This window comes from Moschus berezovskii, chromosome 3 (genome assembly GCF_049115385.1).
Source record: "Moschus berezovskii isolate FMDL1 chromosome 3, NW_MosBer_1.0, whole genome shotgun sequence".
Taxonomy (NCBI): Eukaryota; Metazoa; Chordata; class Mammalia; order Artiodactyla; family Moschidae; genus Moschus; species Moschus berezovskii.
The window spans coordinates 72,826,307-72,851,462 of record NC_142462.1 but is presented as its reverse complement, the minus strand read 5'-3'; the positions used below and the strand labels follow the sequence as shown (position 1 = coordinate 72,851,462).

At 45.5% G+C, this 25,156-nt stretch overlaps 1 protein-coding gene across 1 annotated transcript in view; it reads left to right on the top strand.

Annotated features, from left to right (window-relative positions):
- Nucleotides 1-14,401: 14,401 nt before the first annotated feature.
- FKBP9 (FKBP prolyl isomerase 9) overlaps nucleotides 14,402-25,156 on the top strand; it is a 43,504-nt gene continuing 32,749 nt past the window's right edge. Inside the window, exon 1 of the mRNA XM_055420903.2 lies at nucleotides 14,402-14,772. Coding sequence (XP_055276878.2) covers nucleotides 14,540-14,772 — 233 coding nt within the window. The 5' untranslated portion in view covers nucleotides 14,402-14,539. The remainder of the gene's footprint in view (nucleotides 14,773-25,156) is intronic.

Sequence of the window (25,156 nt, the reverse complement as noted above, 5' to 3'; positions counted from 1 at the left end):
AATTGGTGCATAGACTCAGAATGTCCATTCTGCTAATGCTTAGTAGCCCAGGGGCTCTTAAGTGACAGAGTGGGAACATGGACTGAAGCCTAGGTGGGAGACTCAGATGTCTCTGAGGGCCTGGCAGGTATGGGCAAAGAGAAAAGCAAGGTAAAGTGTAAGCAAATGGCCAGTGGAGATTGAAGAGGGTACATCAGGGACAAAGGATTTCAATTCAGTTTCTGAAAAAACAAACTGTGGGGCTTGCCATTTAATATGGCAGACTGAACAACATGCTTTATTTTTTGTTATAACAACAATAAACAAATTTAAGAGGTAGAAAACTACAAAGCAGTCTTGAGCAGAGACAACATCAGAGGAAGATTTCAACAGATCTGGGCAAGTGGAAGGAAGAAAGAACTGATTTCTGTCTGTGTAGGAAGTTAGTCTTCAGGAGATGGGGTTAGGGAATGTGGACACGGAGTGGCTAAAGCCACCAGTTTTTCCTCCTTCCTTATATCCCGGAAACTGCCCACCCAACCTGTGAAGGCGACTGCAGATTGGTGCCCTCTGAGCATAGCTGAGGATGGGGGTGATGGTAAGCATGGGCTGAAAATCGATGCTGAATGAAAGTTTGTGTGAACTCGAGACACTCAGCCTTCTTTCCAACCCACCCAGAATGCTTACATCCAAGCAGAGATCCCCAGACTGAAGGGTCTTCTCTAGAGAAGCTGAAGAGCCCTAATAAAAAATCTCTACCCACAGCCTGATCTTCCTCCAGTGAGGCTATGCAGTCAGTGAACAAGCACCTTCTCTCTCTGTCTCATATATGGATGCTTGTCAAGGGTGTTACAGGGCCTCACTCTTAAACATGAGTAGAGACCCAGATATCCAGGCATTAGGAAGGAAAAAACTCTAAATGGAAGACAGATCAAAAGAAAAGGCAAATACAAAGGCAATGGAGAGAGCAGAAAACAAAGAAAATTTAATGAGTATCTTCGAAGAAGAAACAAGAAAGGATGCTATGGAAAAATAATGCTCAGAATGAGAAAAAGTTCTTGAATTGAGAAATACGAGAACAGAATTTTTAAAATATGTGCAGTAGAAGAAACAGAAGATAAATCTACAAAATAGATTGAAAAGTCAAAGTGATAAACATCTGGAGATAAAAGATAATTACAGGATTGACAGAAATCCAACAGAAAGAAAAAGAAAAGGAGAAAAAGAAATCAAAACACAGTATATTTATTTAATGTACCCATGAAATGTCAAAAAAATGAAAAAAAAAACTGTTGTAAAAAAGACACACATCATCATAAGCTTCAGAATGGCAAAAATAAATGGAAGTAAAATTGCCAAAGTTTTAAGAGTAGAGTTAAGGCTGAGCAGGTAACCTATAAAAGAAAGACTCCTTAGCAATTCTGGAAACTACATGCCACCTTCAAAACTGAGTGAAAGTAATTTTTGACCTAGAATTCTATACCTCACCAAATTATTAAGTTTAAAGACAGAATAAAGACATTTTCAGATATGCAAGGTGTCAAAAAATTTACCTCCAATACACTCTTTCATGGGAATTTACAGAATGTGTTTCAGTAAAATACGGGAGTAAAGACAGAAGGAGGAACAGATGCAATCCAGGAATGGGACATAAGACAGGATACTGGTGAAAGAAGTTCCAGGATAATGGTTGCACTCCAGGTCTAGAAAGTAACAAAGGATTATTGGAAGATAAAAGATGGAAGATCCAAGTGAAAAATGAAGTACTTGATTATCTAGGTAGGAATACATGGGGAAAGTATTTTCAGCTTTTGAAGCCTCAGGGGAAAAAATAGCACTTGATAATAGTATATGAAGTCACTCAGTCGTGTCCGACTCTTTGTGACCCCATGGACTGTAGCCTACCAGGCTCCTTGTCCGTCCACGGAATTTTCTAGACAAGAGTACTAGAATGGGTTGCCATTTCCTTCTCCAGGGGGATCTTCCTGACCCACAGATCGAACCCGGCTCTCCCGCATTGTAGGCAGACACTTTTACCGTCTGAGCCACAAGGAAAGTCCCTGGTGTGAAAAGAAGAGAAGCAAAAAGCAAAGGAAAAAGGAAAAATATACCCATTTGAATGCAGAGTTCCAAAGAATAGCAAGGAGAGATAAGAAAACCTTCCTCAGTGATCAGAGCAAAGAAATAGAGGAAAACAATACAATGGGAAAGACTAGAGATCTCGTCAAGAAAATTAGAGATACCAAGGGAACATTTCATGCAAAGATGGGGTCAATGAAGGACAGAAATGGTATGGACCTAACAGAAGCAGAAGGTATTAAGAAGAGGTGGCAAGAATACACAGAAGAACTGTACAAAAAAGATCTTCACGACCCAGATAATCATGATAGTGTGATCACTGACCTAGAGCCAGACATCCTGGAATGTGAAGTCAAGTGGGCCTTAGGAAGCATCACTATGAACGAAGCTAGTGGAGGTGATGGAATTCCAGTTGAGCTATTTCAAATCCTGAAAGATGACGCTATGAAAGTGCTGCACTAATATGCCAGCAAATTTGGAAAGCTCAGCAGTGGCCACAGGACTGGAAAAGGTCAGTTTTCATTCCAATCCCAAAGAAAAGCAATGCCAAAGAATGCTCAAACCACCACACGATTGCACTCATCTCACACGCTAGTCAAGTAATGCTCAAAATTCTCCAAGCCAGGCTTCAACAATATGTGAACTGTGAACTTCCAGATGTTCAAGCTGGTTTTAGAAAAGGCAGAGGAATCAGATATCGAATTGCCAACATCCACTGGATCATGGAAAAAGCAAGAGAGTTCCAGAAAAACATATATTTCTGCCTTATTGACTATTGCCAAAGCCTTTGACTGTGTAGATCACAATAAACTCTTGAAAATTCTGAAAGACGTGGGAATACCAGACCACCTGACCTGCCTCTTGAGAAACCTGTATGCAGGTCAGGAAGCAACAGTTAGAACTGGATATGGAACAACAGACTGGTTCCAAATAGGAAAAGGAGTATGTCAAGGCTGTATATTGTCCCTGTGCTTATTTAACTTATGTACAGGGTACATCATGAGAAATGCTGGGCACAAGCTGGAATCAAGATTGCCAGGAGAAATATGAATAACCTCAGATATGCAGATGACACCACCCTTATGGCACAAAGAAGAACTAAAGAGCCTCTTGATGAAAGTGAAAGAGGAGAGTGAAAAAGTTGGCTTAAAGCTCAACATTCAGAAAACTAAGATCATGACATCTGGTCCCATCACTTCATGGGAAATAGATGGAGAAACAGTAGAAATAGTGACAGACTTTATTTTTTGGGGCTCCAAAATTGCTGCAGATAGTGACAGCAGCCATGAAATTAAGAGATGCTTACTCCTTATGACCAACCTAGACAGCATATAAAAAGCAAAGACATTACTTTGCCAACAAAGGTGCGTCTAGTCAAAGATATGGTTTTTCAAATAGTCATGTGTGGATGTGAGAGTTGGACTATATAAAGAAAGCTGAGCACTGAAAAATTGAGGCTTTTGAACTGTGATGTTGAAGACTCTTGAGAGTCCCTTGGACTGCAAGGAGATCCAACCAGTCCATCCTAAAGGAAATCAGTCCTGAATATTCATTGGAAGGACTGATGTTGAAGCTGAAACTCCAATAGTTGGGCCACCTGTTGCAGAGCTGACTCATTTGAAAAGACACTGATGCTGGGAAAGATGAAGGCAGGAGAAGGGCTGACAGAGGATGAGATGGTTGGATGGCATCACCAACTCTATGGACATGAGTTTGAGTGAACTCCGGGAGTTGGTGATGGACAGGGAGGCCTGGCGTGTTGCAGTCCATGGGGTTGCAAAGAGTTGGACACGACTGAGTGACTGAACTGAACTGACTGAAGAGTATATGAAGCAAATGAAAAATTGAGGCTATTACTATTCAAAGGACATTCAAAGGACAATAGTTATACTGGAAAACAAAAAAAATCACACCGTTTGACTCCAAAGCAAGCAACACTGCAGAATTATAACAATGTTAGTACTCACATTGATTAGGTAAGTTATTATATCATAATGGAGCTCAACTGGAAGGATGGAAACAAAAAGGGCAAATAGGAGAACTAAATCTTTACGAGAAGTTAATAGATAATGTCTAAAAGTGTTGAATCAACAAAAGTAGTATAAGCATACAATTTAGAAATGTGCAGTTAAATCCAAGAAGTGAAACCTAAAAGAGTTTGCACATGGAAGTCTTGGCCCTGTTAGGAGAGAACTGGGGCTAGAGGGTTGTGCAGGGAACTATGGCGGCGAATGAGGAGCGTGGCAACCCACCACTATTTTTTGTAGGATTTTTAGTAAATTAACACTTGAGTTTTTAAGCTATATACAAGTATACTCTGATATAAATTAAACTTTATGAAAATCAAACACAACTCTGAACTAGAAAAAGCAAACATGTTCATAGCCTAGCCGGTTTTAAACCTGTGAAACTGGAAAAATCCCATTGGTCTGAGAATTGAGGACACCTCAGTTCTGCTCTAGCTTTGTTGGCTAACCAGATCAGTGACTTAACTACTGAGCCTCCATTTTCTCACCTATAAAATGTTATCATCTTTCTCCTGTCTGTGAAAAAGTTCTGTGAGCTTCGAAATAAACATATAGAGTATTAACCACCGTCTGGCATCCTACAGTTCAAGAGCGCTGAGTGGGCCTAAGCCGTGCCTGAGTCCAGGGTGTCTAGAAGGAGCCAGGACTGTGCATGCTAGCAATGCAGCTCCTGCATACACAACCACTGTTCACTGAGGCGAAATTCAGCTCAAGAGCCACCGTGAAAAGGACAGGTCAGGCTTCAAGGAGGCATGCATTTTGTATCAAAGCTCCCAGAGGTGAAGGAGAAGGATTAACCCTTTGAGGACCTTTCCTGAGATGTCTGTCTCAGCAATCATGAGAAAGCAGGCAATGAGAAGTGCCTGAAACAATTCAAACAACTAACTGAAAACCAAACTTAGAAAAGTTCGACTTCTAAAGCTGATTACAGGCTGGACAGAAACACAGAAAAGAACCGAAAGGGTCGTTAATCCAACTTTCCACCTGATGTTTATGTAAATCTCCTTTACAACCACCCTTCTCTCAGCGGTCATCTGGACTCTCCTCCAACCCTCGGGAGCTGGGGGAGCACGCTGCCTCTTAAGTCAGGCTGACACGGGTCCTAATTCTTCTTCTTGAGCTGGAACTGGCCTCTTAGTAGCTTTCATCCTTATCCCTGGTAAAAAATCCTAAGGACCAGAGAGAACAAGGCTACGCTCTCCTCCACCTGACAGCTCCTCCCGAGTAGTTAGGAGCCAGGCCCTCACCCCACTTCACTTCTCTCCGCCACCGCACGAACGTACCGGGACTGGGCTTTCTCTTCCCTTACTAACAGCAGGGGGTGAAAAGGACGGGGATTTTAACCCGTTCGCAGCGCGCCCCCTGACCTGGGAGCGGGAAGGACCAGGGCGCTCGGCCGCACTCCTGGGTTCGGTCCCCGAGTCCTGACCGAGCGCCGCCGCCGCCGCGCGAGGACGAAAACCGCCGCTTCCCGCGGGGGAGGCGCCCGCCGCCGCCGCGCGCGTCCCGGACGAGCCTCCCGCCCTCCCGCCAGCCGCCGGGGGTCTAGGTCCCGCCGCCCGGGAGCAAAACCGGCTTCGCGGGGTCGCGAAGACAGCACTTGCTCCCTGCCGCGCCCGCCGGGCCTCGCAGCGCCCCGCCGCCCCACGCCCGGTTTCATCGCGAGGCCGCCTCCGGCAGTGCAGCCGGCCGGACTGCCTCCGGGCAGCGCAGCCTTAAGTCCGCACTCGGAGCGCCAAAACCCTGCGGTGGGGTCGGCGGGTGCCGCAGGCCGGAGCGCGCCCCCTGGCGACGGCCGGGAGCCCCGGCGCCTGGGATGCTGCGGAGGGAGCTGGAACTCCCACTTGGTTCTCTGGCAGGATTTCTCCTGAAGCCTTCAGGGATATAAGCTGTCAGGTGCACTGAAGCCACCATGCTAAGAAGAAGCCCAAACTAACAAGCGGGAAATATGGAAGGCAGGAGGAGAAGGGGACGACAGAGGATCAGATAGTTGGAGGGCATCACCGATGCGATGGACATGAGTTTGAGTAGCCTCCGGGAGTTGGTGATGGCCAGGGAAGCCTGGCGTGCTGTAGTTCATGGGGTTGCAAAACGTTGGATACGACTGAGCGACTGAACTGAACTGAACAAGTGGGGAGATATCACGTAAAGAGGCCCTGAGACTCAATAAAAATTGGGATGTCAGGTCAGACCCCGCTGCCTAACCACATCTCACCCCTAGTGAGAGGACTCCTTCGTGCATGCCACAGATAAATCTTAAGTGGCTCACAGCAACCAAGGTAGACTACAACTGTTCTCCCCATCTTGGGGAGGCTTTGTTGCCGGCCACTTATGTGTCTAAAGTAAAAGAAAAGAAAATGGAAGAAGGAAAAAAGAAAAAGAAAAGACAACAAACAGTATTTAAACACAACAGGTGACCTTATAGCATGCAAGCAAATAATCTGAAAACGTTAGTATACTTCTATGCAGAAAGCAATTGTATTGGATTTTTCTCACTTGGAATTGATAAAAGTCAATTCAAAGTCAGTTTGCCTAAGACACTGATTTGATCTCTCAGCGAGAAGACCCAGAGATTGATAATTACGTTTTAGTAAGTATTCAGTTCAGTTCAGTTCAGTCGCTCAGTCGTGTCCGACTCTCCGCGACCCCATGAATCACAGCACGCCAGGCCTCCCTGGCCATCACCAACTCCCGGAGTTCACTCAAACTCATGTCCACAGAATCGGTGATGCCATCCAGCCATCTAATTCTCGGTCGTCCCCTTCTCCTCCCGCCCCCAACCCTTCCCAGCATCAGAGTCTTTTCCAGTGAGTCAACTCGTCGCATGAGGTGGCCAAAGTTTTGCAGTTTCAGCTTTAGCATCAGTCCTTCCAATGAACACCCAGGATCGATCTCCCTTAGAATGGACTGGTTGGATCTCCTTGCGGTACAAGGGACTCTCAAGAGTCTTCTCCAACACCACAGTTCAAAAGCATCAATTCTTCGGCGATCAGCTTTCTTCACAGTCCAACTCTCACATCCATACATGACCACAGGAAAAACCATAGCCTTGACTAGACGGACCTTGGTTGGCAAAGTAATGTCTCTGCTTTTTAATATATTATCAAGATTGATCATAACTTTCCTTCCAAGGAGTAAGCGTCTTTTAATTTCATGGCTGCAATCAGCATTGCAGTGATTTTGGAGCCCCAAAAAATAAAGTCTGACACTGTTTCCACTGTTTTTCCATCTATTTCCCATGAAGTGATGGGACCAGATGCCATGATCTTTGTTTTCTGAATGTTGAGCTTCAAGCCAACCTTTTTACTCTCCTCTTTTACTTTCATCAAGAGGCTTTTGAGTTCCTCTTCACTTTCTGCCATAAGGGTAGTGTCATCTGCATATCTGAGATTATTGATATTTCTCCCAGCAATCTTGATTCCAGCTTCTGCTAAGTATTAGTAAAAATTATTTTGAAAACAACAGTGGACCAAAATCCAAATCAAATTGTTCTTTTTTTTTTTTTTCCTGCACTACTTCCCCACATGTGGGATCTTAATTCCCTGACCAGGAATGGAAACTGTGTCCCCTGCACTACTGCCAGGGAAGTCCCCAGATGAAACTGTTCTGAGAAAATAAAATTCAGGAATTTATTGACTTACACGTGTGAAATGTCATAGGATAAAACTTCAGGAATGGCTGGATCTAGGTGCTCAATGTTACAGTTGCCAGGTTCTCTCTCAGCCTTACTTTCCTTTGTATTGCTTCATTCTTTGCAGTTTCTCCCATGTGGGGAAAAAGATGGCCAACAAATTAGCAGTCCTAGATGGAAGAAACTTTCCCTTTCTCAGTTGTAGTAAGAATTCCTTGTATTATACTCATTGCCTTAGCAATTCTTTATTACCCAGGGCTGTCTCTCACATTAAGCCCCATTTTCTGATTGTGATAAACTCAGTATAATAGCATCTAGTAAGCAATGAGACAAACGGGAATTCTTACTCTAGTGGTTATGATTCTGAATCATTATTGTGACCTATCATCCTTTGTTTCTGCTTATAGCATCTGGAGGGGTGTGCAGGTACAGTTCCTTTCCAGAAATAGAGAGTAAAGTGATTATTACCCAACCATGAATATACATGGAGTCACCCTTCAGTTTGTACCAGGGCACCTAGCCCAGTGAGTGAGAGATGCTTTCTTTGTTGTCCCTCCCTATTCTAGCCTCAGCTTCAGTCTTTTCTACCCCTCTGCTTCATCCTAAGATAGCAGAATCACCCTCAAATCCAACAAGAGGGTCTTGTTGTTGGTCTAATTGTAGAGGGGTGTCTGCATCTAGTCCTGACTGTGTTGCTGGGTAGGTTTGAAGCCTTTCCCCCACCCCCCAATTTTATTTATTTCTGGTTGTGCTGGGTCTTCTTTGGTGCTTGGATTTTCTCTAGTGGCGAGCGGGGGCTAATCTCTTGTTGTGTTCTCGCTGTGGTGGCTTCTCTTGCAGAACACAGGCTCTTGGGTGATCAGGCTTCAGTAGCTGCAGGACGTGGGCTCAGTAGCTATGGTGCTTTAGATGTCCCAGTGAATATGGGATCTTCCTGGACCAGGGATCACCCTGCGTCACCCCCGCACTGACAGGCATATTTTTAACCACTGGACCACCAGGCAAGTTCTATTTCTAATCATTTCAACTGGCATTCTATTTAGCCACCAGTAGGATTGGAGGACGGAGAAGGCAATGGCAAGCCACTCCAGTACTCTTGCCTGGAAAATCCCATGGATGGAGGAGCCTGGTGGGCTGCAGTCCGTGGGGTCGCTAAGGGTCGGACACGACTGAGCGACTTCACTTTCACTTTTCACTTTCACACATTGGAGAAGGAAATGGCAACCCACTCCAGTGTTCTTGCCTGGAGAATCCCAGGGACAGGGGAGCCTGGTGGGCTTCCGTCTATGGGGTCACACAGAGTCGGACACGACTGAAGTGACTTAGCAGCAGCAGGATTGGAGGAAAAACTGCAGACAATGTGTTTTCTTTGGCGCTTGGAAGGGAAAAGGGAGACAGCTAACATAGTTAGCAATCTGTGGCAAAAAACTGGTTGACAAACCAATTGCCATTCCCCCTTTATATCCTTGCTCACACCACTCTGGTTTTGTACAAGAAGCTTAGGTGGCCATTTACTTCAGTGGAGGCCCTTTCCCTCCTCTCTGGAAATGAATCTTAATTAGTCTTAAACCAATCATCAGTTCAGTTCAGTCGCTCAGTCGTGTCCGACTCTTTGCGACCCCATGAATCACAGCACATCAGGCCTCCCTGTCCATCACCAACTCCCGGAGTTCACTCAAACTCATGTCCACAGAGTCGGTGATGTCATCCAGCCATCTCATTCTCTGTTATCCCCTTCTCCTCCTGCCCCCAGTCCCTCCCAGCATCAGAGTCTTTTCCAGTGGGTCAACTCGTTGCATGAGGTGGCCAAAGTATTGCAGTTTCAGCTTCAGCATCAGTCCTTCTAATGAACACCCAGGATTGATCTCCTTTAGAATGGGCTGGTTGGATCTCCTTGCAGTCCAAGGGACTCTCAAGAGTCTTCTCCAACACCACAGTTCAAAAGCATCAATTCTTCGGCGATCAGCTTTCTTCACAGTCCAACTCTCACATCCACACATGACCAGTTGGAAAAACCATAGCCTTGACTAGACAGACCTTGGTTGGCAAATAATGTCTCTGCTTTTTAATATACTATCTAGGTTGGTCATAACTTTCCTTCCAAGGAGTAAGCGTCTTTTAATTTCATGGCTGCAATCAGCATCCGCAGTGATTTTGGAGCCCAAAAAAATAAAGTCTGCCACTGCTTCCACTGTTTCCCCATCTATTTCCCATGAAGTGATGGGACCGGATGCCATGATCTTAGTTTTCTGAATGCTGAGCTTCAAGCCAACCTTTTCACTCTCCTCTTTCACTTTCATCAAGAGGCTCTTTAGTTCTTCTTCACTTTCTGCCATAAGGATGGTGTCATCTGCATATCTGAGGTTATTGATATTTCTCCCTGCAATCTTGATTCCAGCTTGTGCTTCTTCCAGCCCAGCGTTCCTCATGATGTACTCTGCGTAAAAGTTAAATAAGCAGGGTGACGATATACAACCTTGACATACTCCTTTTCCTATCTGGAACCAGTCTGTTGTTCCATGTCCAGTTCTAACTGCTGCTTCCTGACTTGCATACAGGTTTCTCAAGAGGCAAGTCAGGTGGTCTGGTATTCCCATCTCTTTCAGAATTTTCCACAGTTTGTTGTGATCCACACAGTCAAAGGCTTTGGCGTAGTCAATGAAGCAGAAATAGATGTTTTCCTGGAACTCTCTTGCTTTCTCCATGATTCAGCAGATGTTGGCAATTTGATCTCTGGTTCCTCTGCCTTTTCTAAAACCAGCTTGAATATCTGGACGTTCACGGTTCATGTATTGCTGAAGCGTGGCTTGGAGAATTTTGAGCATGACTTTACTAGCGTGTGAGATGAGTGCAATTGTGCGGTAGTTTGAGCATTCTTTGGCATTGCCTTTCTTTGGGATTGGAATGAAGACTGACCTTTTCCAGTCCTGTGGCCACTGCTGAGTTTTCCAAATTTGCTGGCATATTGAGGGCAGCACTTTCACAGCATCATCTTTCAGGATTTGAAATAGCTCAACTGGAATTCCATCACCTCCACTAGCTTTGTTCGTAGTGATGCTTTCTAAGGCCCACTTGACTTCACATTCCAAGATGTCTGGCTCTAGGTCAGCGATCACACCATCGTGATTATCTTGGTCTTGAAGATCTTTTTTGTACAGTTCTTCTGTGTATCTTGCCACCTCTTCTTAGTATCTTCTGCTTCTGTTAGGTCCATACCATTTCTGTCCCCAATGCAGTTTCTCTTCCCCTGATAGATTAGCAATGGGCATGGGATGCAATTTCAGTCAATAAGGCATGATGGGAGGGCTGTAGGAGGGAGGGTTTCTGGAAATGCTTTCCTTGCTCTTAATAAATGATACTTGGAAATATAAAAGGTCCCCTTTCTGCCTCAGGATGGTGTTCTCTGTAGGTGCTAGTTGGATCTAGGGCAGGCATCTTGTAATCACAAGGGGCAGCAGCAAAGCCCGAGGAGGAAAGGAAAAGAAATCATCAGGGCACCTGAGGCTGTTCTAGAGACACTTCATTAAGCACTCCTGCATCTGTTTCCCATCCAGACCTCCTCTTCTGAGAGACAGTATATGGGTTATGTGATTTTTGAGTTGTTTTCTATTACTCATAGATAAATGTTATTCCTTACATTTCCATATTCCTTTGCAGATTTCCACCCCTCCTAAACTGCTTCACTTGATCCTCACAGAAACTCTATGGAGACAGGCATGGCATCTTACAAATAAGGAAAGCGATGCTCAGAGGATAGGGGGATGGGTGGCCCTACAAGCAGGTCGGTCTGATTTCTAGTCCAAATTTTCCATCAAATCACATGGCAACTCCAGGTGTGTTGTCCAATATTGAAGGTGGGAGAATTTCTTGGAAAATCCTGGGAAGGGAGAGAAGACACTGCTACTTCACATTTGCCTCAGGTCAGTTGAGATGAATACTGGCCTTCTCTTTATCCCCAGCTCAGTGTGTACCAAGCTAAAGTTAATAGCTTACATAGCTTAGCCTCCAGGGTTTACTGCTTTTGGAAGATCTGATTCATGCATGAATCCTTCTTTATTTCAGGCTCAATGAAAAGCAGAATTCTTTCTTTAGTGCCCTGCTTTACTTGCCAGATTATGTTTAGTTTGAGTGAAGTCCGGGAGTTGGTGATGGACAGGGAGGCCTGGCGTGCTGTGATTCATGGGGTCGCAAAGAGTCGGACACGACTGAGCGACAGAACTGAACCGAACTGAACTGATGTTTGTAATTTTCCCACTAACTTCTTGTATGGAGCTGGATCGAAAGAACCTTTGAAGCTCCAACACTCTGGACCCCTGACATGAAGAGCTGACTCATTGGAAAAGACCCTGATTCTGGGAAAGACTGAGGGCAGGAGGAGAAGGGGACAACAGAGGATGAGATGGTTGGATGGCATCACTGACTCGACGGACATGAGTTTGAGCAAGCTCTGGGAGTTACTGATGGACAGGGAGGCCTGGCGTGCTGTAGTCAGTCCATGGGGTTGCAAAGAGTCAGATATGACTGAGTGACTGACCTGAACTGAGAAAAAACCTAGTTTTCTGATACTCATTCAGGCCGATCCTGTTTCAAATCCCACTTCAGTTCTTCCTCCAGGATGCTCCCCACCTCCATCCTGGCCTCAGATCTTTTGTATTTCTCCTATTATGTCCTTGCCTCTGATTGTATCACACATCCTCTGTTCCTTGGCTCTGTTCTCTCACTGATTCTCATCTTCTATTTTCCCCTTCTTGCTATCTTTCTCGCTTCTCCCTCCACCCTTTTAAAAAATTCCAGCGCCTTTCCCTTCTTTCTGGTTCCTGTCTCTCACCAACCTGCCTCTTTCCCCTATCTTTACCTTTCTGAGCTTTTAGTCTACTGTTGACTCTTCTTGACTGGATTCAGTTTTTAAACTTGGCCAATTCTCACAATGTCACCCCCAGAAGTGGAAATCTTTTTTTTTTTTTTTTAATTTCAGCTTGATTTGATCAGTTCTTAGGTTGATGTTATCAGTAATGCCAAGAGGTAAATTTTCTCTTTGGTAGGTTGCTACAGAAATCCAGTTCAAGAATGTTGGTTAGGATTTAAACAGACATTGTAGAGCACAATATTGTTTGATCAGATAATTAATATTTTAAAAGGAATAACAAGGGAATTCCCTGGTGGTTTAGTAGTTGGGGTCACTGCTTTCATTGCTGTGGGCCCAAGGTCAATCCCCGGCTGTGCAACATGGCCAATAAATAAACAAAAGGAATGACTAGAAATCAAACCACTGGGACGCACTACAAGGCAAAGTGGAAGTGGCGATCACTACCTGACCTGCTTCTTCCTACATCTGTCTTCTTTTCCATGTCTTCTCTTACAGGATCACAGAATTTTAGGACTGAAGTCTTAGAAATCAACCCCTTCATTTTGCAGATGAAGAAACCGAGGCCCAGCTAGGTGGCATGTGTTGCCCACAGTCACAACAAGGGAGTGCAGGATTCCTGACTGGAACCAGGCTGACTTTTTGGTTTGTTTTTGTGTAAAACCTGGCAGAGTTATTAAAAACCATAAAGAACTAATGAAAAGTATATAGAAGGAAGCAAATCATCACCCCAAATTCAACTTACCGGTGGTTGAATTGTATTAGTAGGTTTTCTATTTCAATAAAATAAGCTCTATTAGAAATAATGGACATTTCTTTAGTGTTACATGTAGCTTCTCATTAGATCCTGGATCTAATAAAATCCATAATACTCTAATAATTATAATTTTAAAAAATTATCACATTTTATTTTCATCTTACAGAGAACACTGACTTAATTTGCAGGTCACCTAGATAGTCCACATAATTTTTTTTTCCTTTAATAAGGTGGATTCAATTTACTCACCATTTGTTAGCATTTTTGCATTTCTAGTTAGATATTAGGTTGGTACCCAGCTTCTCTCTCCCTTGCGGTCTTTGCCAGGTTTTGGTATTGGGATTGTTTGCTTCCAAAACAAATTGACAAACCTTTGGTGATTTGCTTTCATTAGTCCAAGTTTCAATAAATAAAAACAAACAATTCTAAACTAAGAATGCATTTAACTACTCTAGTAAATTTCCCCGCAGAATCTGGGTCTGTAATGTGAAGTCTTAACTAGCTTAGTCACGGGGGTGGGACCATTGGGATGTTAGCTATTAAGTATCACTCACAACATTTTAAAACTTTCGTCTGGGCAACTGTCACGGAGTCTCCCCTTTCTCTAAGAACCAAGACAAAATCCTGGGGAAAGAAATCTCGAAGATGGCTTCAGTCTGTTTCAACGTAGAATCCAGCCTAGAAACTAAGTTTCTTTAAAAAGAATTTTTCCTCCCTTCCCAAATCAGCAAAGGGTAACTGGATCCGCGCCACGTAGGAGCCTCTAGGGGCCCTAAATCTGGAGTCTCTAGGGGTAGGCAGAGATCCGCGGGTTTGCCTGGGCCAGAAAAGTCTTTCTCTTCTAACTGCGGATCGCAGCCCAATCCCAAACAGTTCTTGAATCCTCCCTCGGGGACTGGTCCCTTTGAACTTCCAGAAGACCCGCCTCTTCCCCGGGCTTGCCAGCTCACGGGACCGGGCCGGCTCGGGCGGCGCCGGGCGCAGCAGGGCTGGCCTGGCGCGCGGCCTCGGCTCCTCCCCTCCCTCGGATGTGGCCGGGGGCCGGGGGGCGGGCGAGAGGGGGTGGCTGCTGCCGCCCGGGGAGCGCCGGGAGTCTTTTCCACGTTTGCAGAGGCCGCCGCACATCCGGGCCCGACCCGCGCCGCCCGAGCTCCGTGCGCCCTCGCGGCTCCCCGCCGCGCCCCCTCCTCTCCTCGCCCCCGATGGCGATCAGGGCCCGGAGTTGGCGGCCCCCGCCGCCGCCGCTGCTCCTGCTGCTTCTCTGGGTGACCGGGCAGGCGGCCCCTGTGGCGGGCCTGGGGCTAGGTTCGGACTCGGAGCTGGAGATCGAGCGGCGCTTCGTGCCCGAGGAGTGTCCGCGCAGCGTGCGCAGCGGCGACTTCGTGCGCTACCACTACGTGGGGACGTTCCCCGACGGCCAAAAGTTCGACTCCAGGTACCGCGCCCCGCGCGCCAGCCGGACCTCCGAGGCTGCAGCGCAGGTTTTCCCGCTTCCCGGTCTCCGGACAGGCCTTTCCCTCCCGACGGACCTCCCCCAGCTCCGCCCCTCGAACCCGCGCTCCTCCCTTTCCCTCTTTTCACCCCAAAGCTTCCCCGATCCTTAATCCCTTCAGCCTGGGGATTGCGGGGGCCTTCGAGCCTGCCGGCCCTTTTGCTCGCCTGGTGGGCTGGAATCTTCTGGGACTTTGCGCAGCGGGGTTGGCGCAGATCACCAACTCCTCCACCCTGCGCAGTAACACGCGCGAAATCCTCGTAAAAAGCTAGCCCCCTAGCTGACCCCCGAGAGTAAATGTTAGTGTCTGCCTGTCTGTCTCCCTTGACTGTTCCTTCCGGCAAGGCCCTTGAGTGTCAAGTCATTCATGCCTCTCGATGATGATGGTGGAGGTGGCGATAGCAGCCGTTAACATTTATGGAGTTGTTACAGGGTAGTTCTCAGTGCTTTCCATATAACGAACTTACTTAATTCTTAACTACAGTTTTCTGTGTAGGTATTATCATTTCCCTTATTTTGCCAGTGAGATAGATAACTTGAGCCCAAGGAGGCTGAGAAACTTGTTTAAGCGAGATCGTTTTGAAACCCGAACAATCCAAGTCCAGGATTTGTGCCCATTAACTACCGCCCTCCCTTTATGGCCTTACAAAAAACTCCCTGGGCAGGAGGTAGTCCAGAGCAAGTCACTCAGCTTTGCCCCATGCACGGTATCCACAGTTCCTGCCCTTGAATTTAAAGCGAGATCACAGCACCTCTCCCAGCTTCCCCAGTTTAGCATTAGGGTTAACAGGCCCCTTCTCCAGCTGCAAGCTGCTCTCCTTCCCCAGACTTTCTTACGGTCCTAGGTCTGTGTCCACACTTCCCTTCGTGAATCACCAGGCTGAGTAAAGAGAATTATTTGTTAGCATCTGCTTTGTGCTTGGGGCGGGGCTAAGCTCATTCCTGAGGTTATCTTTTAAAAGGTACTCTTAGTCTTTCTTGCCTTTTAAAAAATTCCAGACAGTGAGTGTATATACAAAAACTGGTTAGTATTTGATGTGGCACATAGCAAGCACTGAGAAATATTCATTCTCATATTGCTTCAGTTGCTTCTTTTAAAAGCAGATTTATTGAGATATAATTTACATTCCATACAATTCACCCATTTAAAGTGTATGACTCAGTTTTTTTTTTTTTTTAGTATATTCACAGAATTGTGAAGTCATCACAACTCTCTAATTCTAGAATATTTTCCACACTCCAAAAAAAGAAACCCATCAGCAATCACTCCCTTCCCCTCCAGGTCTAGGTAACCACTAATCTACTTTCTGTCTCTTAATGGAATCTTGCCATTTGCAGCCTTTGGGTTTGATTTCTTTCACATAAGTTTGGTTCATTTATGCTGTAGCGTGTATCAGCTCTTTATCCATATTTATGGCTGTATAATATTCTGTATCATATTTTGTTTATTATTTAGCTGATGGGCTTTTGAGTTATTTACCCTTTTTGATTATTATGAATAATGATATTATGAACATTCACATACAAGGTTTTGTGTGGACGTATATTTTCATCTCTTATGGATATATGCCTAGAAGTGGAACTGCTGGGTCCTATGGTAACTATGTTTAAGTTTTTTAGGAACTGCCAAACTTGTTTTCCAACGTGGCTGCACGATTTTACAATCCCACAGCAGTATATGAGAGTTCCTGGTTCGCCGTGTTCTCACGAACACTTGTAATTGTGTGCCTTTTTGATTATAGCCATCCTAGTGGATATGAAGTAGTAGGTCATTATGGTTTTGATTCATGAATCTCTAATGGTGAATGATGCTGCACATCTTTTCATGAGTTTATTGGCCATTTGTATATCTTCTTTTGCTTCACTAGTTAGAAAATAGTTAAGACTTTCCTGCTTATGCTGATGTTAACTTTCCTGCTTATGCTGATGTTAATAATTCCCACTGGAACAAATCATCTAATACTTTCTACCCTCTAGAATGGCAGCCACTGTGGGGCAGTGTAAAAGTGAAAAGAGAAAGTGTTAGTTGCTCAGTCATGTCCGACTCTTCGCAACCCCATGGATTGTAGCCTGCCAAACTCCACGGTCCATGGAGTTCCCCAGGCAAGAATGCTAGAATGGGTTGCCATTCCCTTCTTCAGGGGACCTTCCTAACCCACGGACAGTGGAAATAAAGATGAGCTGTCATCCATTCTGCAAATGTGTATGCAGTGTCTGCCCCTGAAGACGGTGTTCCCTCCCTGCACTCTGGCTATTGTCCAGACAATTATACACTGTGTTAAGTACAGAAAGAATAATAGCACACACTTCTGTCTCTCACATAGAGTTTACAGATAGTTCTTACTCTGTGCCTTTACATATATGAACTACACTGCATTCTTTTAACCTCACAATAAAATACCATCTCATTACAAATGAAGAAATTGGGGCTCAGAAAGTTCAAGTAATTTACCCAAGATGATAACTACCAAGTGGTGGAATGGGGCTTTGAATCTAGGCAGTTTAGTGCCAGAGTCTCAGGCTTATAGTCTGTAGTCCACTCGTGTATGATGGAAGAATGGCAAGGAGCTTTGGAACCACCCAGAAAGTTTAACTGTATGTTGTGTGTGTTTGTGTGTTTGTGCCTGGTTGTGGGACTAGTCAAGATGGAGTTCTAGGATGTGTGTTAAGTCACTTCAATTGTGTCCGACTCTTTGCGATGCCAGGGATTAATGCCCACCAGGCTCCTCTGTCTTTGGGATTTCCCAGGAAAGAAAGAACATTGGAGTGGGATGCCATTCCCTTCTCCAGGGGATCTTGCAGAGCCAGGGATCAACCTGGGTCTCCTGCATCTCCTGCATTAGCAGGTGGGTTCCTTACCACCCGTGCCACCTGGGAAGTTTGTGTGTGTGTCTGTATGTGTGCCTGGTTGGGGGCCGGTCAAGATGGAGTTCTGGGACAGCAGGAATAAAATCTGAGGAGGATTAAAATTTACCAGGAGGAACTGAGGGATGAGGGCTGGGGGTGGAGGTGGGGAAGAAAAGGCGTGACTGGTGGAGGGAAGAGCATAGGCAGAGGCCTGGGAGAGGGGGCATGTGAAAGCTGCTTAGTAATGGCCTGAGCTTGGAGTGGGAGCAGAGGAGTGACAGAGAGGGGAAGAGAGGAGGTGAAAGGAGGTCAGACAGACAGGGTCAGCTTTGGAGAGCTCTCCTCTGCCTGGCTGTGGAGTTTGGTCTTTGTCTAGGGACAATAGGAAGCCATTGAAGAGTTAATCATGGGCGTGAGAGACCGGAACTGCATTTTATTGTACGAAAGTCCCTGTGGTTGCAGTGCAGACAATGGACTGGTGGGAGCAGGGCACACAGTAGGTGACTGATTAATGTGCTTCCTTCTAGGGCCTCCATTCCTTTGGGAATTTATTAAGTATATTAGAGCATTCCTTTGCTATTCCTTCACAAAGAGCTTCAGTTCAGTTGCTCAGTCGTGTCTGACTCTTTGCGACACCATGGACTGCCGCATGCCAGGCTTCTCTGTCCATCACCAAGGGAAGATGCGGTACCTTCCTTGTTCATCACCCTGTACCGTCCCTGTCCATCACCAGGGAAGATGGACAGGCTTCCCTGTCCATCACAAAGAGCTTAGGGAAGGAGAAATCTAGGTGCTTTGAGCTTTGGGTGTTAATTTGGAGGTTTGGCCCAGAAGAAAATGATGACTGTCAGTCTGACCAGAATCATAAAACACAAAGGGCCTTTCTTTCCACAGAGCATTCTTCCTGCATCTGTGCCTGGCACTTGGGGGCAGTTGGTATCTTTTCAGCTTATGGGTATTTGCAGTTGCCAGGAGGCACAGCCCTACAGCCCTTGGTCACTGGCTTGGGCATGGTTTCATTTTATTTTGGAGTGTCCTCGGGCTTGTTAGCTTGCACTTTGGCTGCTGCTCTAGATTGAAGGAGAAGACGGCAGCTTCCTGCCAGCAGGTTTCTGGGCGGGGGCTCCTGCTCTCACCCTTAAGTCCTTGGGAGCTCCTTGTCCACCACTCTTGAGTCAGCTTTTGAAGAGTTCCATAGCATTCCAAGTAGTAAGGGACTGAAGTTTAACATGTTCCTGTTATCTTTAGCAGGGAAAACCAGCATCCTGGTCACAGCCTTCAGGCCTGTCTGCAGGTCCCTAAAGTCTATACATTCAGTAGATATTACTGTAGGAACTTCCGTGGTCCAGTGTTCAAGACTCCATGCTCCCAATGCAGGGAGCCTAGGTTCAATCCCTGTGCAGGGAACTAGATCCCACAGCCTGCAACTAAGAGTTCTCATGCCACAACTAAAGACTGTGCATGCAGCAACGAAGATTCAAGATCCTGAGTGCTGCAACTAAGACCTGCTGCAGCCAAATAAATAAATACATTTTTTTAACATAATAATACATATTACTGTGTGCCCACTACATGCCCTATTGGGTATTATAGAGTTATAGGTGCTTGGACCCAGTGGCGTTCAAACTGTACATGCATCAGAATCACCTGCAGAGCTTATTATACACAGTTTCTGATTAGGTAAGTCTGGGATGAGGCCCGAGAATCTGTATATCTAACAAGTCCCTAGATGATGTTGATGGTGTGGTCTAGGACCACATTTTGAGAACCATTGCTCTGAAAGAATCATAAACTCATAATGGAGGTCAGCTTCATTTTATATATTCATTATTCAACAAATATTTATTGAATACCTACTATTCTAGTTGCTAAGATGTAGGAGAGATAAAACAGACAGATGTCCCTGCTTCTGATGGTGGATACATGTTATTTTATATTTGTCCAAACACATAGAATATATATCACCAAGAGTGAACCCTGATGTAAAACCTATGGACTTTGAGTGATAATGAGATGTCAGTGTAGGTCATTGATTATAACAAATGTACTACTCTAGTGATGCACTCTGCTGATAATGGAGGAGGCTATGTGTGTGTATGTGGCATTGGGTGCAGGCAGGGGGTATGTGGGAAATCTCTGTATCTTCTGCTCAATTTTTCTGTGAACTCAAAACTGCTCTAAAGCAAAATAAAAATGAAAAACTGCCCTAAAAGAACAAAATCTATTAAAAATCCCTACCCTCAAGTCAGGGAGTGGGGAGGGCCCAGAAACCCATTATAGCTGGCATAAGGAGAAAAGGAGGGAATTTATTGGAAGGATCTTCCATTCCTCCTGAGGATCCAGAATTGTGAGCAGAGGTGACTTTCTGCATCTCTCTGAGGGACTGCAGAGGGTCTGATTCCCCTCCCACCTCTCCGAGAGAGCTCCAGCAGGCTTTCTGTGCCACATACATGACCTCTTGGGTCTGGTAATGCTGACTAACTGGAATCTGTCTCAATTTCACATTCCCAGGTCCCAGGTCCCATTGGGAACCTGTTCTCACCCTCAACCCCCTCACCCTGGCTGTGGGTATAAAGTCAGGTGTTAAGTGAAAGAGTGTTATCTCATCCTTTCGGCAGGACTGGCTCTCACAGAGGAGCCAGAGGGCCGGGTAGTACCTTGAATGGTGTCAGGGTGTATCTAAGGGGCTAAGTGGTGGCAGACAGACTGGTCAGGTCAGGGCACCCTCTCTTAGGCGGGAAGCATTTAAAATGTGGATCTGGGGCTTCCCTGGTTGACCCAGTGGTAAAGAATCTGCCTGCCAATGCAGGAGACACGGGTTTGATCCTGAATCTGGGAAGATCTCACATGCTGAGCCCGAGCACCACAACTACTGAGTGTGTATTCTAGAACTGAGCCACACTACTGAGCCCATGTACCGCAGTTCCTGAAACCCACGTCCTGTAGAGCCCGTGCTCTGGAACAAGAGAAACCACCGCAATGAGACACCCTCAAACTGCAATGAAGACTAGCCCCCGCTCTCTGCGACTAGAGAAAAACCTATGCAGCAGTGAAGACCCAGCACGGTCAAAAATAAATAAACAAATAAAATCATTAAAAAAAATTAAGTGTGGATCTATACAGGAAACCTTCCTATGGAAAAGCCACATAAAGAAAGAGAAGCTGCCCAGTGCAGTTTTAATAACTTGAGGTAAAAGTTCTTCTTTTTCATTCTTCTTAACTAGAGTCTTATGCAGTCATTGGTAGTCTGACTTAATGTCCTCTCTGAAAATTTACTGGCATTAGGACTTCCCTGGTGGTCCAGTGGCTAAGACTCTGCTCAACCCGGGTTTGATCCCTTGTCAGAGAACTAGATCCCACGTGCTGCAACTAAATATTCTCTGTGCCACAACTAAGATCGAAGATCCCAAGTGCCTGGTGCAGCCAAATAAATAAATAAATAAATTTTTTTTTTTTTTTTTTACAATTTAATGGCATTGCTTTTAATTTCATTTGTGTATCATTGCAAGCAGTGATACATTCATATTGATTACTTAAGTTGGCTATATTTTACTGAAGGGCTTCCCAGATGGCTCAGTGGTAAAGAATTTGCCTGCCAATGCAAGAGACATGGGTTCCATCACTGGGCTGGGAAGATCCCCTGGAGAAGGAAATGGTAACCCACTCCAGTATTCTTGCCGGGGAAATCCTGTGGACTGGACAGAGGAGCCTGGCGGGCCCCAGTCTGTGGGGTCATAAGAGTTGGACATGACTTAGTGACTAAACCACCAACTACTACCGCATTTTACTGGGCTGAGAATTTGTGTGAAATAATTATTTCTAGAGATCTGACATTTTAACTTGTGCAGTTGCTTAAAAACGACAATCTGCAATAGCAGTGTAATGATTTTACTTTCCTTTGCAAAGTTTTTCTTTTAATGATATTTTAATGCACTAAAGACTGTCGAAGCCAACCGCTCACAGGTCAAGGTCTGACCCTCCATGGAGGTGTGAATAGGTGCCCTATTTCCGTTCCTGCTCGCTCCTCTTTTCTCTCTCACCTCTCTCTTCTTCCCATTTTTCCATCTGGGTAGATCTTTAATAGCTTCTCTTTCTCCTCTGCCAGGCCTCATTAGCTGTTGGTAGAGGTGATTGTTTGAGGGAGATACTCTTGTTGGAGCGTCTAGAAAGCCCAGAGTCACCTTTGGGTGACGAAGTGTGGGAAGCAGGGGTAGGAGGCAGAAACATCAGATTTGGCCTCCTCACTTCTGAGTTGGGCCCAAGCTCAGTGGTGGAATTCAGCGTAGGGAGGGTGTTGAACCTGCGTCATCCCAGGGTTAGGCATCCAGCTAGGAGATGAGTTTCTGCTTTTGAGCATTTCCTGAGTCTTATTCACCAAGGGCTTGGGCAAGGATCACAGTCCTTGTATCCCGGGTGACCAGCTATCTGATAGATTCTGAAATACCAGCAGGTGGTTCCTGTGCCCAGTGGACTGGCTCTTTATTAACTTGTTTCCCTCCTGTTATGAATTCTTAAAATATGGCAGTCTCTTTAATGTTCAAGACAAATTTATTCAGTCTAATGTGAAGCAATGTGAATATAGTTAATAACACTGTATTGTATACTTGACATAAGTATACCTTTACTAAAAAGGTAAAACTAAATGTCCTGACCACAAAAAGAAAAAGAAGGGACTTCCCTGGTGGTCCAGTGGATAAGACTTTGAATTCCTGATGCAGGGGGCCCGTGTTCAATGCCTGGTTGGGGAACTAGATCCCGCATGCCAAAACTAAGACCTGGCACAGGCAAATAAATAAATAAAATTTTAAAAAAGAAAATGGTAACTATGTGAGGTGATGGATATGTTAATTAGTTTAATTGTGGCAATGATTTCATTGTACACACCTTAAACATGTACACTTTTTGTCAATTATACCTCAGTAAAGATACTGCAATACTTTGGCCACCTCATGCGATGAGTTGACTCACTGGAAAAGACTCTGATGCTGGGAAAGGTTGGGGGCGGGAGGAGAAGAGGACGACGGAGAATGAGATGGCTGGATGGCATCACCGACTGTGTGGACATGAGTTTGAGTGTACTCCGGGAGTTGGTGATGGACAGGGAGGCCTGGCGTGCTGTGATTCATGGGGTCGCGGAGAGTCGGACACAACTGAGCGACTGAAATGAACTGAACTGAACTGAAAGATGTGGCAGGAGTAATCAGTTGTCATTTGTCTAAACTAAATCTAAAATTGGCATTTAGAGCAAGCTGTCTTTTCCTTTTATCATTGATCAGGGCTTCAGCTCTGCTAACCATAGGGCCATATTCTCTTCCCTTTTGTAATGGCCATTTTAACTTTGCTTCTGCATCTGAGATCAGAATAATCTCAACCACAGGTATTATACATGTATGTCAATTTTTGGCAAAAAGTTTTAAAATTAATTTAATTTTAAAATCAATGCACATATACTAAGTTTTAAAAGCAGTTAAATAATTTCCATAAAGCTTAACATTATGGTTGCTAAGCTACAGGAGTTGGGAAGGGGCTCGCAGTGAGGTGTAGCTGTTCCGAATTCCGACTTTCAAACTCCAAGTTTCCTTCTGCCCTGTTGCTCGTCTCTCACTCTGCAACCTCTGGGCAGCACACGGCGTCTAGCTTTGGCCAGATCCCCTTTTGTATGTGCCTAGATTCGGATTCTCCCCTTCTACATCAGTTTCTGCTCTTTCCTTCCCTTTCCATGTTCTAAAATGTTGCCATCTTTTGACAGCAAGGGTCCCTGCACTGGTTTTCTAAGTTCTTTTTAAAAAAGAGAGGCTGAGGAGCTTGAGGAAGGAATGAGTTGTAGGGGTTCTTGAGAAAGGAGGGTGCTCAGTTTGCCGTGTGTTCTTTTTAAAGTTCATCCTCACTACAGATTGAAACCTACATTCAGAAATAGAGCTCCAGTGTGGGAGCTGTAAGAACGCAGCCACAGGGGTAGTTAGTTACCTGTCCTGAGGAATAAGCACAGGATGACATGTGCTTGTGTGTAGCAGCTGAGTGAGTTGAAGATGATGGGTGTTAGGTGATGGCTTCTGTCTTAGTGGTCCTTGGGCTAATTATCTTGAAGAGCATCACTGGAGGGTGCTGCAGCCACCCCAGTCCCCACTGGGGGCAGAGGAAGGTAGAAGTGTCAGCAATCAAAGGGTCTACAGGAGTGAATGATCAGGGGAGAAAAAATAAGCTGGTGGAGAGGAAAGGGGGTATTGGATGTGCTGGATAATTTCCATTTAAAAAAAAAAACTTGTGTTTTTTAATTTGGCCACATCCTGTAGCATGTGGGGTCTTAGTTCCCCTATCAGGGATCGAGTCCATGTTGCTTGCATTGGAAGGTGGAGTCTTAACCATCAGGGAAGTCCCATTCTGGGTAATTTCCATTTGCCTTTCTAGGTCCCCTTTCCCCCAGTTCCACTTCTTTTTGCTCTGGGAGGTTGACCTGTATGGACCACGTGTGCATAATATGGGTTATATCAGTGAACCCCTTGTAGTCTGGCTTCTAGTTGGGTTCAGCCAATGGGACATCAGCAGGAGATCAGAGGGAGTAGGGAGGGTGAGGTGGAGATATTTATTCCTCTGACTTCCTGCCTGTACAGTCATCACATGGGCTGTGTTGCTAAACCAAAGGTCCTAGCTTAGCTTCTGTCAGGTGCTCTGAGCTCCCTGTCTGTCCCTGGATCCTTCAGGCCTGGGTGTGACAACAGCACTCCCTACTTGTCCCCGGAGCTACTGCACTGTCCCTTAATGTTTCTCTGCATCCTGCACACAGCGCCCTGGAGCTGTCTGCTTAAGGCATATCGTCTGCTTCCTGCAGGACCTTGACTGGGGCATCTGCAAAACAGCCAGATACTGGGACAGGCTGCTGCTGCTAAGTCGCTTCAGTCGTGTCTGATTCTGTGCGACCCCATAGGCAGCAGCCAAACAGGCTCCCCCGTCCCTGGGATTCTCCAGGCAAGAACACTGGAGTGGGTTGCCATTTCCTTCTCCAATGCAGGAAAGTGAAAAGTGAAAGCGAAGTCACTCAGTCATGTCCAACTCTTAGCGACCCCATGGACTGCAGCCCAACAGGCTCCTCCGTCCATGGGATTTCCCAGGCAAGAGTACTGGAGTGGGGTGCCATTGCCTTCTCCGGGGACAGGCTGAATAAGTGCTAATTCCAGTGGTAACAGAAATAATTTTCATGACCAACTCCTGGTAGGACCCTGCACATGAATTTGTGCTAGTCGGAGTGATCAGCACAGACTTGGCTCAGAACGATTTATTTTTCCAGATGGTCAGAGTTTTCAGCAGTAGACAAAACTGGCCTTGCATTGTTTGCTACTTTCTCATGTATGTAAATTCTATACTTTCTTTTGGAAAGGTGTTTTTTGTTTTGGGCACGTTGCTTAGGCTATTATTGTTTAGTCACTAAGTCGTGTCTGACTCTTTTGGACCCCATGGACTGTAGCCTGCCAGGCTCCTCTGT